General features: G+C 39.3%; 1 protein-coding gene across 4 annotated transcripts; it reads left to right on the top strand.

The window, feature by feature from the left end:
• The first annotated feature begins 3,527 nt into the window (after nucleotides 1–3,527).
• On the top strand, nucleotides 3,528–13,715 carry zc3h11a (zinc finger CCCH-type containing 11A). 4 transcript variants are annotated; one of them, XM_051122606.1, is made up of 17 exons: nucleotides 3,528–3,676; nucleotides 4,989–5,058; nucleotides 5,199–5,346; nucleotides 5,495–5,614; nucleotides 6,296–6,419; nucleotides 8,077–8,265; nucleotides 8,472–8,537; nucleotides 8,618–8,719; nucleotides 8,798–8,899; nucleotides 8,984–9,052; nucleotides 9,157–9,252; nucleotides 9,338–9,862; nucleotides 9,952–10,019; nucleotides 10,103–10,484; nucleotides 11,992–12,155; nucleotides 12,248–12,387; nucleotides 12,478–13,715. In XM_051122606.1, the coding sequence occupies exons 3-17, from the start codon at nucleotides 5,293–5,295 to the stop codon at nucleotides 12,686–12,688; spliced, it is 2,412 nt and encodes an 803-aa protein (XP_050978563.1). In that variant the 5' UTR covers nucleotides 3,528–3,676; nucleotides 4,989–5,058; nucleotides 5,199–5,292; the 3' UTR covers nucleotides 12,689–13,715. The 4 variants fall into 4 exon arrangements, with proteins under 4 accessions (XP_050978563.1, XP_050978564.1, XP_050978565.1 ...); XM_051122607.1 differs by having other exon boundaries at nucleotides 4,989–5,346; XM_051122608.1 differs by having other exon boundaries at nucleotides 3,564–5,058; nucleotides 9,955–10,019.
• The last annotated feature ends 515 nt before the right edge of the window (nucleotides 13,716–14,230 follow it).

Genomic DNA, 14,230 nt, shown 5'->3' with positions numbered 1-14,230 from the left:
TGTCCATCCAGCACGACATGTAACAGAAGAACCGACCGAAACAGTTTTTCCCCGGCGTTTCCCTGCTTTATTTTTTCGTTTTTTTCTCAGTGTTTATTTTTTTTGTTATTTTGTTATGGATAACCCCGCCGTCCTCCTCCTTCTCCTGGAGCAGGGGAATCGCTCTCTCGTCGACCACACTAAAGACTTTGTGAACCTCGCACCACTCGCGCACTACCCGGACAGCAGCTTGTGCACATTCTACCATGCAGGACTTAACATCGCCACCAAAGCACAGCTGTCCGGGGATGGTCCACGAGAGAGCATCGCCGATTACATCGAGTGGGTGCTGCAGATCTTCGTTGACTGTGGAGGATGACACCAGCCCCACTCAGGACCCAGAGCCCAGCCAACCAGCATCCCGACACGCGGAGTTTGAGCCCGAGCCCACCGCGGATGACGAGCCAGAGCCACGAGCGACAGAGCCAGAGATCGCCACAGAGCCAGAGCCCTACACGTCCGATCAGGTGCGAGAGCTGGCTACAGCTACCGTGACGGGGGAGCGCAACATGGAGCAAGTGAGGGCTATGGAGAGCCCTGCCCACTGCACCATTGCTGGGCGTGAGCTGGAGAACAACTCTGGGGACTTAATTGACTTTTCTACTGAAGTTCTAGAAAATAACTCTGGGGATTTAATAGACTTCTTTATGGAAATATCTACCTGTCATGTTATACCTGCCTGTATGGAATTCCCACCCACCCTCCCTCTTCTGCCTATGTCAACGTCTGTCTGCTCACCGCTGTCCCCTGACAGCCCCTCTGCTCACCCTCAGCCCACCGCCTGTGCAGTGGGCTCGCCGCGGTCTGCCAGCTGCCATCGGTGTCAGGGCTGGAGGATCCCTCATCTCCGCCTCCAGCCTCAGAGTCCAGAACTCCGCCTCGGCCCTCCGACCCTGCGGCTCCACCACGGCTCTCAGCAACCTTGTCTCTTGTATTTGTAATTATCTGTTACCCTTTATAAGTCTGTTTGTATTTTGAGTTCTCTGTCGGTCCTTAACGTTATTTTGGAGTGTGAGGATGTATCGTTGTGTTCCTGCCTGTTCCTGTCTGTTCCTGCCTGATTCGTATGAAGATTTATATTAAAGTGTTTGTTTGTATCGTATCTCGTTTCCCGTCTCGTCCATCCAGCACGACACGTAACAGTATTAGGGTTGTCAAATGATTAATCGCAATTAATCACATACAAAATAAAAGTTTGAGTTTGCCCAATGTGTGTGTGCTGTGTGTAATTATGTATATATAAATACACATTCATGTATATATTTAAAGGGGTCATCGGATGCTAAGTTCACTTTTTCATGTTTGAACATTGTGTGTTGGCAGTGTATGTACAAATCTACCCTATAATGATAAAAATCCATGCAGCGGTTTTTAATTAAACTGTAAAAATAATATCGCCTTTTTCAAATTGAGCTGTTCTCAGATGCCTGTCGGTGTGGCGTCACACCGACAGAGGCCGCTCCCACGATAGTTGATTGACATGAGCATTTTACCTTGGATCAGCTCTAACAGTCCGCCCTCTTTGTTTCGATGCAGGAGCAGGGATCTAAGTTAGAAAAGAATATCTCCGATTGAGCAATTGAGGTGTTGTGTTGCTGGATGTAATAATGAACATAGTGGTCGACATTTACTCCCGACATCTGAGCCTCTGAAGATGCAGTAGATTACGTTTGTTTGTGAAGGGCATGCGCCTCCCGATCTACATATATCCGTCTATGTTCACGCGAATCATTCATGATCCAGCTTCACTTACAGCAGAAGTGTGTATAAGCGTTTTTTAATGAATCTTTGCAATCGCCTTTCCTTATAACGTGGTAGTTAGGAAGTTTAGCGGCTAAACGCGGCTACAATGCAGCTAAATGCGGCTAAAGTAAACAAGAAGGTCATTCCACAGAGAGAAGAGAGGGGCGGGGTGAGCAGAGCTCATTTGCATTTAAAGGAACAACGCCTTAGAATGAGATGATTTTTGCAGAGCTCATTTTGACAAGGTAAAAAGGGTGTTGTTTTACAAAATCATTGAGAATTTTTAATCAAAGTATATTAGAGACTTTTCATTAAGACCCTAAAGAATCATATCAACTTATGGAAAATGGGCATCCGATGACCCCTTTAAGAAATATTTACAAAGACATGTATTTGTTATAACTTTTATATAATTTATATATAAATAACATTTTGTACATAAATAACATATTTGTCTCAAATATATACATTAATTTGTGTGTGTACACACAGTACACACACATTTATTAGGCAAACTCAAACTTTTATTTTGAATGCGATTAATCGCAATTTATCGTTTAACAGCTCTAATCTATATAAATGATAAACTAAACCAGTTGTGTAATATCACATTAAAATACTGGTTTAATTTCAGTGCCTTATGGTAGGGTAAGTTAAAATGCTGGCTCAATTTACCCCACAGCATTCGGCTCACTTAGCTCCATTGCTGCCATTTTGTAAAAAAACTAGTTTGCTTAGCATTTCAGGCTATTAATTAGCTAGATGTGCATGGTTTTATACGTTGCTAAAACACCAAAATGCATCATGAATATTTTCAGACCTGAGTAATGTACTTTGCTGTAACAGCCATTATATTGCTGTAATAGACATTACATACTTTGAGCCAAAAACTGTTTTTAAAGTAAATGGGTGACTTCCACTCCTCCTGTGGAATTCTTCTTTTCACAGTCTGGCAGAAAATATATGGTCACACGACAGTAAAAGTGTACAGTTGGTAAGATACAGGGGGTGGGTCAACTTACCCACTGGCTCATCTTACCCCACTCCCCGCTATGCCTACTCCAAATGTTTTATCCGGTCTGACCGATCAGTACAGCCCAAAACATGACAGTAACTGACCCTTTTTTCAGCAGCAATAATCAGGAAAATTTTCGAGTTCCCTTTGGTTTATGTTCAGTTCCGCTAATATGGCTGATTGATCTCTCACTCTATTCTTAAACTCTAATAATAAGTTTGCTCCCATTTTCTTTTTTAAAAATGTATACATTTCTTGTGTGTAACACATATTCTTTTAAATAAATCTTCAGTCCCTCATCCAGTCGCTAAGATTCGGCTCCATAAGACTTGGGATATAGCGCACAAGTCGTTTGGACCGCTTTTATGATACTATATTGTGATTTTATTTCTGGCTTGACCTAACCCTGGTGAAAACTCCAGCATATGCTGGTAGGTATGTTTTGATGCTGGTTTAAGCTGGTCCTTTGCTGGTTCATGCTGGTCCTTGACCAGCAGCATGACCAGCAAAAACCAGCAAAGGACCAGTTTAAACCAGCATCCCAGCATCAAACATACCTACCAGCATATGCTGTTTTTTTAACCAAGGAATTGCCAAAACTTATTTTACAGGCATGGAGAAGTTCACCGTTTGTGTTCCACAGAATAAAGAAACCCGTAGGGGTTTAGAACAACAATACAAAACGTACTGTTTTGGTGAACTATCCCTTTAACGAGTCTATCCGTCACACTGACGTCTATGCAAGCACTTTCCTGCCTGGGATAGCCAGGCGCCATTTTGTTCGCCTGTGAAGCTGAGAAGAGATAAGTCCAGTCCAGGAGCGCCGACCACTCTACATGAACCATACCGAACATACTTAATTCCAGTCGGTATAAACTGGTAATTGTGAACGCTTTATTTGAAGTGATTGAACATTTTTTTTATTCATTTATTTACTTACTTTAGTTTAGTCTACTAGTCGTGTTAAAGTTAACAACATGCTACCTGAAGTTAGCATCATGCTATTCGAAAGCCATTGAACGGCGTGTTATTTTCACGTACACAGCTTTTAGAGTTAAATCTATAAAAATTATTTGTTCTTTACACGTTGTTTGTCTCAGTGTTTGTCATCTAACAACCTTCATAGTTAAACAAATCACACCAGACACGACACTAAGGCCTAACATGACGAATGAAAAAAAAACATATTTGATTTAAACAGTGGATTTGTTTCAAAATGTATTTCATCTTAATCGAACTTAAGCGTTTTTCCGAAATTCGAGTCTAAATCGTTTTCGCTGTTTAAGTTTTGTTTTGTTTATGAGCGTCTTGATTATGTTCTATATATATATGTTTCATCTGTAAAAATGTGTCTGAAATGTTTGAGATTAATATGCGCGGATTTTGTAAACCGCACCATAAATTTACAGGTGCAGATGCAAAATCCGCACAATATTTATTCAGATAATACCAATTTTAAAACTTGATAAATATGATTTAAACCACAATGAACCAAAATGAGTTAAAATACAAAATTGTCTTCACAATCTGAAATTGTGTGTATTATCTCTTTTTATTGTGTCTCAACATGTTTTATAAATCCAAAAACATGCTGCCTCTCTTTTGAGAATATTTTCCATGTCAAAAAGAAATATTGTGTTCCCATCCTTATTCAGATAACCTATTGTTCAGCAGATGGGGAGTGTTTTTGTCTCTTCTTTTGAAATGTAGGTTATGCAAGATCTTGTCCTTCATTCCAGAGGATATGGATAATGAATTAGCTTCCCTGAAGATTGCTGCTTTTTTTTAATCTCACCATTGATTTTTGGCTTTCCTCTATTGGCCATATTTTTAAAAGTTCCAGTCTACCCCCTTTAAATATTCCATCTGCCTTCAGGAGACGTAGAAGAGATCCCTCGTTTTTTGTGTTTCCAACATCTCCAAGATATCCAGTCCTGTTTTTTTTGCCCTCGGCTCTTCTTTTTTGACAACATCTAGTTTGAGGATTTTTTTTAAAACTCCCCCAAAACCCCCTCACCAGTCAATTAACAACAGTATTGGAGAAAAAAAAAAAAAAAAAAAAAAGACGGACATTTTCCACCACCTGCCAATTTTAACACAGCAGTCTGATGGGAACAAGTCTCTAAGAGAGGCAAAAGTTGCCCCATCTCCCCCTGTTCACTCTTTACTCATCAGTCAAGTGTTCCTTCAGGATCCACACAGTGCGGAGCGACTCTTCAAGAAGCGCTTGAGATCACCAGGGAACGTCTCAGCCACTGCAGGTGAACGAAGTTCTTGCAACGCATTTTCTCTCCAGTATTTAAATATCAGCCATCATTTTGCGGCATTCAGGACAGAATGTGAAAGTGAAAATGTGAAAGGATCAACAGGAGCATGAATAGGCTTGTAACACTCTAAACAGGGAGATTCGCGTGGACCCTATCGCAGGCGTCCCGGACGAGATCCCAGCATCACTGAAGAGCTCCTGACCTAGAAGACTACATATTTGTGCCGGAATGACCATGCAAGGAGATGACTGCTACTTCTACTACTATTCCACCTGTACTAAGGTAAAACAAAAAGTGTAAATAATCATATGTTGAGAAATTTCCCTGTTGTTCAAAGCTGATTTTGAAACTTTAAATAAGTAATTAAATTAAATATAATAAAATGTAAGTAATATGAAACACATATGTGTGTTGCGGTTTGCCTTTAAAGGGTGACAGTTGCCCTTTTCGACACTGCGAGGCCGCTATGGGTAGCGAGACGGTCTGCAACCTGTGGCAAGAGCAAAGGTGCTTCCGTGCCGTCTGCAAGTTTCGGCATATGGAAATAAAGGTTTGTGCCCAAATCCAAAACCTTTTTTGTGAAAGGATTAGTTCACCCCTAAATTATAAATTCCTAATAATTTATTCACCTCTACGTCATCCAAGATGTCTTCAGTTGAAAAGAAATTAAGGTTTTTGAGGAAAACATTCCAGGATTTTCTCCATGTAGTGGACTTCAGTGGGGATCAATGGGTTGAAGGTCCAAATAGCAGTTTTAGTGCAGCTTCAAAGGGCTCTACACGATCCCAGCCGAGGAATAAGGGCCTTGTCTAGCAAAACGATTGGTCATTTTCTACCACGCATTTTTTAACTTCACGCATTACGTATTCACTTTAGAAGGGTTATTCGTGGTTGGTTCTTAGTCTGTGTACTCCGGTTCAGAAAGGTACGGTAGGAAAGCTCCATCTCATTTTCTCCTAAAACTTCAAAATCGGTTGGGATCATGTAGAGCTCTTTGAAGCTGCATTGAAACTGCATTTTGGACCTTCAACCTGCTGATCCCCATTGAAGTCCACTATGTGGAAAAAACTTCTTTTCAACTGAAGAAAGAAAGACATAAGCATCCTGGATGACATGGGGTGAGTAAATTACCAGGAAACTTTAATTCTGGAGTGAACTAATCTTTTAAGATTCTTCCATTGTTTTTCAAATTGGACCTCAATAATGATCCACCCTGTTATTAATTTTATAGAAAAATCGCAAGGAAATCGCATGCTATTGGGAGAACCAGCCGGCTGGCTGCCAGAAACCTCACTGTGCTTTCCATCATGAGAAGCCGCGTGTCATCGATGGGAATTATTTTGCCCCAGACAAAGGTATTTGGTTGTCTTTACAGTAGGGCTACCCTCCACTAAAGATTTTTCTGGTCGACTAGTAGTCTCGTGACGCACTTCCGTTTTGAAATATTACGGCTCCGTTATTTCCGGTTATGTAATTTTTCAGTGTGCTGTAATCATCTAGTTGACTTAAACGGCTAATAAAATGAGAGTTTGTAGATAATTTCAAAATCCGGGGACAGGAGAAGACACATTCTGATTATTAATGGGATAGTTATTTTCCAGAATTTTCCAAACTCAGCGGAACGTGAAGTTTTAATCCAACATAAACCGATCTGAGAAAGCGGTGACTGGTAAATCATATGTGATTGTTTCACCACAAGGTGTCAGTGCTGTACACTAGTGGCCTAATCGCGACGCTGCAGTGTTTGTGAGATCTGATGAATAGGATCATAATGAACCTTTATTTATCTGTATTAAATGTTAGTCACTGTTCTGTGTCATATTCTGTCATCATTTTACTATATGTAGCCTAATGCTAAAATATGAATATTCAAAGTAGTCGCACTGTTAACGTGTTACTGTTGAAAATTATTTAAATGTTTAACATTGTCAAATAAGGCAGTTACCGCACATTCATTCAGCCATTTTAAACAATGGAATAAGTAGTAGGGGCTCGGAACTCGCCAACACACACAAACAAATTAGCCATGGTTTTACTACAAATAAAACCAAAAATTGCAATTTAAGTTAACAAATTAGCTCGGGTTTTACTACACTGACCATACTTTAACGATGGTAGACTATTTGTGGTAAAAGTGTTGTTACACTTATACAAATGGTAAAAACATCAAAAAAAAAAAAACATGTCACTTTTACTATAGTTAAACCATGGTTAATTTTCATAAGGGTGTTCATCAGTCAAACTCATTTAAAACTGTACATTCAACAGGTAGGAAATATGATCAGTAAAAGAAAAATACTGTTCATGAGAATGCGGCAGGTTAATGGGGAAATATCATTTATTATTATATTATATTTATTATTCCTAATGCACATACGGAGGGGAAATATATTTACAGTAACATTTCAGCAGGTTGAAGATAATTTATGTTAACTCAGAAAATATGACTAATTGTTTTTTTAAAGAGATATCAGCCCTTAAAATGTAGTAGTAATCTGTGTTCTCATGAGAAACTGTCTGTATGTAGGTGGACTAAATGCTAACCGGAAACCCCGAGCCGTAATAAGTAAAACGTGGAAGTAGTTGTGCAAGTAGTCCATTGCACAATTATTTATAAACCATTAAAATCATAATAATGAGTCTTTAATTGCCTACATAGCCTAATAAGCGCACAAGTGCATGCATAACGCTTGCTACAGCTCACCGGCAGAAGTAATGATGGTTCATTTGAAAGTAGACATTTCACTATGTATTTTTCGTGTCTGTAAGACAAGTAGAGCTTTTGGATGCCCTACCCGATATACTGTATTGCCACATAGACCAGCAGTTATTGATCTGTCCAGACTGTGTGGCTTCCTGTGGATTTTTTTTTTTTGACTAATACAATTTTGGTCGACCAAGCCTCTTCTCATTATTAGGGGGCCGCCTTACTTTACAGTGTTTTGAACTGTGCTGATTGTATTATAATCTAACATAATATCATATAAAATGACTTTTTGTCTTTTTTAACAGGGCAAGTAGTGCGAAAGGAGAAGGAAGAGACCTCACATGAGGACCAAGTCAACCAAGTCCCTGCGCCCGCTGCAAACCCCACTAACCCACAGTTAAGAGGAGTCATTCGAACTGACACCCAAGAGAATGTCCCCAGTCCAACCCATCCACCAGTGGTCATCAACCCTGTCGATGACGATGATGAAGATGGTAAGCTCACATTTTTGAGATGTTTAACTAGAACAGGAGTGTCAAATCCCATTTGTGGTTGGTTCCAACTCTTAATTAGTCTTTGATTAGCTGGCTCAGGTGTGTTTAATTAGGGTTGGTGCTGTGATCTCCAGATGGACCTTTAGAAGTAGAGGTCAGCATCCCAGGTTTAGAAATGCTCAGGCTTTTTACTTCAATATTTGCAGATCAGTTCTCAGAGGAAGGAGATGAATCTCTTGGAGGATCACCCCGGAAAATGATCACAAGCAAAAGTAAAGACCATTCCCATGTTCTGTAGACATTTTCTTTTATTTATTGAGAGCTACATCTAATCATTATCTAATTGTATTAGCTACATCTAATTGTCATGCAGATGATTCACTGAACTTTGGTATCCAGACATTAGAGGAGATCAGATTGAGGAAAGCCCTCATGGCCAGTCTGAAGAAATCTGGTAAGTGAACTCTCAGCACTGTTGCTTCTTTAAGTCATCTGAAGGATCATTTGATATTTACTTTTCATTTGTTTCCAGGGCAGTCCGCTATGCAAAGCTCTGCCCAAAACAAAGATTCTGCTATTGAAAAGGAAAACATTCGATCTCTCTCACGTCTGGAAGTTAACAATGCCACCATTGGTAAGTTGACTACAAGGTTGAATTTTGGTTTTTGCAGTATCTCATTATTTAATATATTAAAAACCCTTTTAAAATCTGTTGTAGATTCTTCTGTTAATGAAATTGGAAGAAGAAAAATTGCAGACAGACTTGGGAAAAGAGTTTTAAAAAGAGGTAAGTTTATGAAAAAACGTTTGCTTCACATCGTGAGTATATGTTTATGTATCTGTGGTCCCTTTTTATAAAAACTGACACATGAAGATGTTGTTTTAATTAAGATGCGCCTGTGGAGGAAGACCAACCTTTAAAACGAAGCCTTGCTGAACGTCTCGGTGGAATTGTTGAGTCTTCCACAGACGTGCTACCACAAAAAGGTGAGTGATTTGTTTTAATGCGCCAGCTACGGCTGTGTAGGTATTTTCTATCTTATTCATAATTTTTGTTAATAACTCTCTTCAGCTCCAGTGCGTGACAGACTCGGATTGACTGCCGCTCCGCCTAGCACCGACAGCGAGCCGAAATCATCTGGAGATATCCGTATAAAAACCCTTGAGGAGATTCGGCAAGAGAAGGCAGCCAGAAGCCTCAACACGAGTAAAGTTGTGCGTGTTGTGAAAGAAACGCCAGTGAAGGAGCTGAGCCCGTCCAAGAAAAGCATCAAACCAATTGGCGGACCTCAAGTTAAGACCTTCTCGGAAATCCTTCACGAAAAGAAAAAATTGCAGGAGAAAAAAGCCAAGGAAGTGAACACAGCCAAAAGCCCAGAGAGCAACGAAGGACCTTCCACTGCTGGAGCTGCAGTCAAGGCTCCTGTGACAGCTGGGGAGGTACGAGTAAAAACACTAGAGGAGATACGCAGGGAAAAGGCAGCACGGATGCAGGCGCAGCTTCAAGAGACCACAGACGATAAGACCCCGACCTCAACAGAAGCAGAGTCAAGTGGACCTCCAAAGAGGCGCATTCTACGCATTAATAAATCCTCACGTACGTCAGACACATACATGTTTCAAATATGTAGAAAAATCACTTCATATCGGATGTGTGTTCATGTAGCTGTTCACAATTTTTTCCAGCAGCTGCATCCACTGTGAGTCAGACAAAATCAGATGCACCTGATGCGAAACCTGAAGCAGCTGCAGAGGTAAGACTCAAACACAAGACAGCCGGTCTAAGAGAATGTTACTGTTTCTAGATTAATTATTGTTTTCTCTGTTTAACTCGCAGGCAAATGGAAAAGACAATCCCTCAAGTGAGACTGTCAAAGTGAAAACTTTTGAGGAGATCATGCGAGAGAAGAGACTCCGCAAGCTGCAGGAAGAGCAAGTCACCTCCAGCAACCAGAAAGACGCAGCACCTGCTGCCTCACCGCCACCATCCTCTGAACCCTCTGCCCAGCCCCAAACCACAGTGAGACAGCGGGTTGCCCTCAAACACAGGAGCTCTCCGCTTCCTGCTGCTGTGGTGCCCCAGAAAAAATCCCCTGAGCGCTTTGGAAACAAGACTCCATTGATAAACACACCGACTCCGTCGAACACACCAAAGCCCTCGACGTCCCCCGTGATACCTGTCCAGCTAGCTGAGGGAACGATTCAAACAGAGACAAAGGGTAAGAACTTATCATGAGTTGACAGTCATATTGAATCTCCCTTTAACTGATTATTTAACTCTATTAAAGGAGGCTTTTAAAATATAATGTGGAAATGTAAAATGTTTACAATACTAAGTCTGTTTTTCAGTACTAAAGTCTGAAATTTATATAATGAATAACTGTTTGTATAAAGTAGAATTTTAAAGGGATAGTTAACCCAAAAATTGAAAAAAATTAAAATTGTCATTAATTACTCACCCTTGTGTCGTTTCAAACCGGTTCAAACTCGAAGTCAGTCATCCTACCTGTCGAAATTTTCGGATGCTTACAAAGACTGTTTTATGTACAGTGTGCGTCTTTCTCTGCTTGTAAACAAAGCGCGATGCATCTGGGTTGTACAGTTGAGGTCAAAAGTTTGCATCCACCTTTCAGAATCATTAAAAATGTTAACTATTTTACCCAAATTAAAGGGATCATGCAAAATGCAAGTTGTTTATTTAGTACTGACTTTCATGTAAAAGATGTTTACATAGTCAACAAGAGAAAATAAGTTGAATTTATAAAAATGACCCAGAAAAATTCTTCAGAAAAATCCCTTAGGTCCCACAAATTATTTTTCCAGCATTTTTGTTTATTTGAACCATTTCCAACAATGACTCTATGATATTGAGATCCATCTTTTCACACTGAGGACAACTGAGGGCCTCATATGCAACTATTACAGCAGGTTCAAATGCTCACTGATGCTGGCATTATGCATTAAGAGCTGGGGGTGAAAACTTTTGAACAGAATGGAGATGTGTACATTATTTTTTGTTTTATTTTGCCTAAAAATGTTTTTTCGTTTAGTACTGCCCTTCAGTATCTCCCTACAGGAGATAGTTAGATGTTTCCCAGGAGACAAAAGTTAAATTTACCCTGATCTTCAAATTTGAAAATCTGTGGGACCTGACATCTTTTATGTGAAATATCTTATTCAGGTCGGTACTAAATAAACAATAACATGCATTTTGTATGATCCCTCTTATTTTGGTAAAATAATAACACTTAATGATTCTGATAGGGGGATGCAAGTGTCTGACCTCAACTGTACATCAGAACACCAGCTCCTGCCTCAGCAGCACCACTCGCACACATCGTGGTACTCTCGCAAAGACTGGCACAGAAGAAAAGAATTTGTTGAATAAAGTCGTGTTTTTTTTTCTTTGGGTGCAAAAAGTATTCTTGTAGCTTCATAAAATTACAGTTGAACCACTGATGTCACATGGACTACTTTAACGATGTCCTTACTACCTTCCTGGGGTTTGAACATGTCAGTTGCATGGCTGTCTATGCGGGATCAGAAACCTTTCAGATTTTATCAGAAATATCTTTCTTCGTGTTCCAAAGATGAGCAAAGGTCTCCTCGGTTTGTAATGACATGTGGATTGGTCATTAATGACAGAATTTTTATTTTTGGGTGAACTATCCCTTTAACTCTTTTCCAAATGGCTTACTCAATTCACTGCGTTTGTTTGCATTTCAGTAAAGCCCAAGGTGAATGTGAAGCCATCAGTAATGAAGCCAGCACCCCAGCCTAGCCAAAAGAGGAAAGCTACAAAAGTTCATTCTGCTGTTGCTGAAGTGAAACCTCTCAACACTGCCTGTCAAACACCTTCCTCGCTAGTTGCTCCCAACAAACGGCATAGGGTAAGAGTAGGTTTATTTATTATTTAATATTATTTACATTTTTTCAATTTTTTTTTTCTGGTGAGTTTACGATATCTTTTACTCTCTTTCAGGCAGCGTCAATACCCTCTCCAGACGTTAACTCTGAAACTCAGCAGGTGCCTTCCAACACAGAGGATGTTCAAATGGTGCCTGTGAGCTGCGTTGAGCCCGCCAGTACTACATCACCTGAAATTGTTGCGGTCCCCCAAAGGTATGGGAAATGTTGTCATGTATTTCAGATAATAGGGTTTTTTAATAATAAAAATTAATGTAACATTAACATTTATTTTTTCCTCTGTAGCCCTGTGATCAAAACACCCAGCATGCAGCGTTCTCGGCGGTCCAGCACTGCTACTTCTCGTACTCCTGCTGTTACCAGCTCATCAGTGGATGACTTTGAAGACCTGTTAGATGAATTTACTGACGATCGCCTCGAGGATGACTTGGAATTGGAGTCGGGCAAGGGAGAGGACGACCTCCTTTTAGAACTCTCAGAGATGATTGACAGTTAGACATGAGCGATGTCATCGGTTTACTTACGAAAACACTGCCGCTATGAATTTTGAAAGGACTGTGACATCATTTAACCCACATTTTAAATTAAGACTTTTATTTTCAAACTCTAATAGATCTGTTTTAATGTTCCTTTTAGATTTTTTTTTTCCAATTCTTGTCAATGTAAATATGATTTCTTCATCAAATAGTGCTTGAGAAACACCAGCTGTGGTGTCTAGGTTTTGTCCTTTTGTTTTCTTTTAGTTGACAACCTAAAGCTGTCAAAAAAGGAAAAAAAAAGTCTTATTTAGCTGTTGAAGATATTAACAAGCCATTGTAAGGCTTCCTCAGGTATAATGATTGTATTGGAAATTGTTATAGCACTATCATTCATTATGTATTACAAAGACAGGACGTTTTCAGTTGTGTACTGTGTATGCCGAGAAAAATCACTTTTTATTTTAGAGGCTTATCAAGGCCACACCTTTCTTAGTCTTCATTTTGAGTTACATGCATTCATGATCCATTAAATGTTCTTTGGCTGACATTTTTGTTTTAACAGGTCTTCACTCACGTTTAATCTAGTATGTAGGCAAAACGTTTTATGGCCCTGTTGTTTATCGATCTGACCGATAATTCCAAGTCATGGCTTTGCTTTCCTTCCTCTCTTTCATTTCAGCGTGAATCGTCACATTTTATGCTACATGAAATTCCCTTGTGGACCATTTACGTTTTCACCTTGTGAAATATGAAATTATTTTAGCAGTGAATTTCCTTCTCAGACTTCTGAATGAAACGTAAATACAAAGCGGTGTTCTCAGGGAAAATACTTCAGCTTTGCTAATGTTCGCTTACTCTGTATATTGTGTTTACTTTGGAAATGTCTCGGCCGTCCATGTCTTATTTGTTTTTATTCACCGTAATTGTGTGACATCATGCATTAAGAACCTAAGATGTGAAATGTTACCGTTGCTGCGACGTCTGCCTTCTCTTTATTTGCACCTCTTCAAAATCATCTTTGTAAATAAAATCTTTATGAGAGAATGTTGTTTTGAGAATGTTTCAGTTTTTAACATGGTTTACCAAGCATGCTTATGCATTGGTAACAAGTATTTAAGAATTTTTAAATAACTTTTTAAAAACATTTCAGGCTACATAAAATATTTTACTGTTATATTTTATGTTTGGGATGCAGAAGTAGTTTCAACAGCCATTTTTTTCCAATTATAAAAACATCCCACCTACTTTTTTTTTTTTCAGTCATTGCGATTTTTTTTTTTTTTTTAGATTAATTAAAAATAACCTCCAATATCTTAGAATCTGCAGCATGTAAGTCTCAGCATATGTTTCTTAGACATTTGTACTTTAAATCCATTAAATAAGTCCACAGAACACATCAGAAAATTAACAGTAGCATGTGCACTACTGGTCAAAAGTTTTTGAACCGTACAGTTTTTAATGTTTTTTATGTCTCTTCTGCTCACCAAGCCTGCATTTGATCCAAAGTACAGCAAAAAACAGTACATTTTTAAAAATAGTTTTACTATTTAAAATATTTT

The sequence above is a fragment of the Labeo rohita genome, chromosome 11, assembly GCF_022985175.1.
Source record: "Labeo rohita strain BAU-BD-2019 chromosome 11, IGBB_LRoh.1.0, whole genome shotgun sequence".
Lineage (NCBI taxonomy): Eukaryota > Metazoa > Chordata > Actinopteri > Cypriniformes > Cyprinidae > Labeo > Labeo rohita.
Note: the sequence above shows the minus strand (reverse complement) of the source record. Positions and strands in the feature narration are given on the sequence as shown.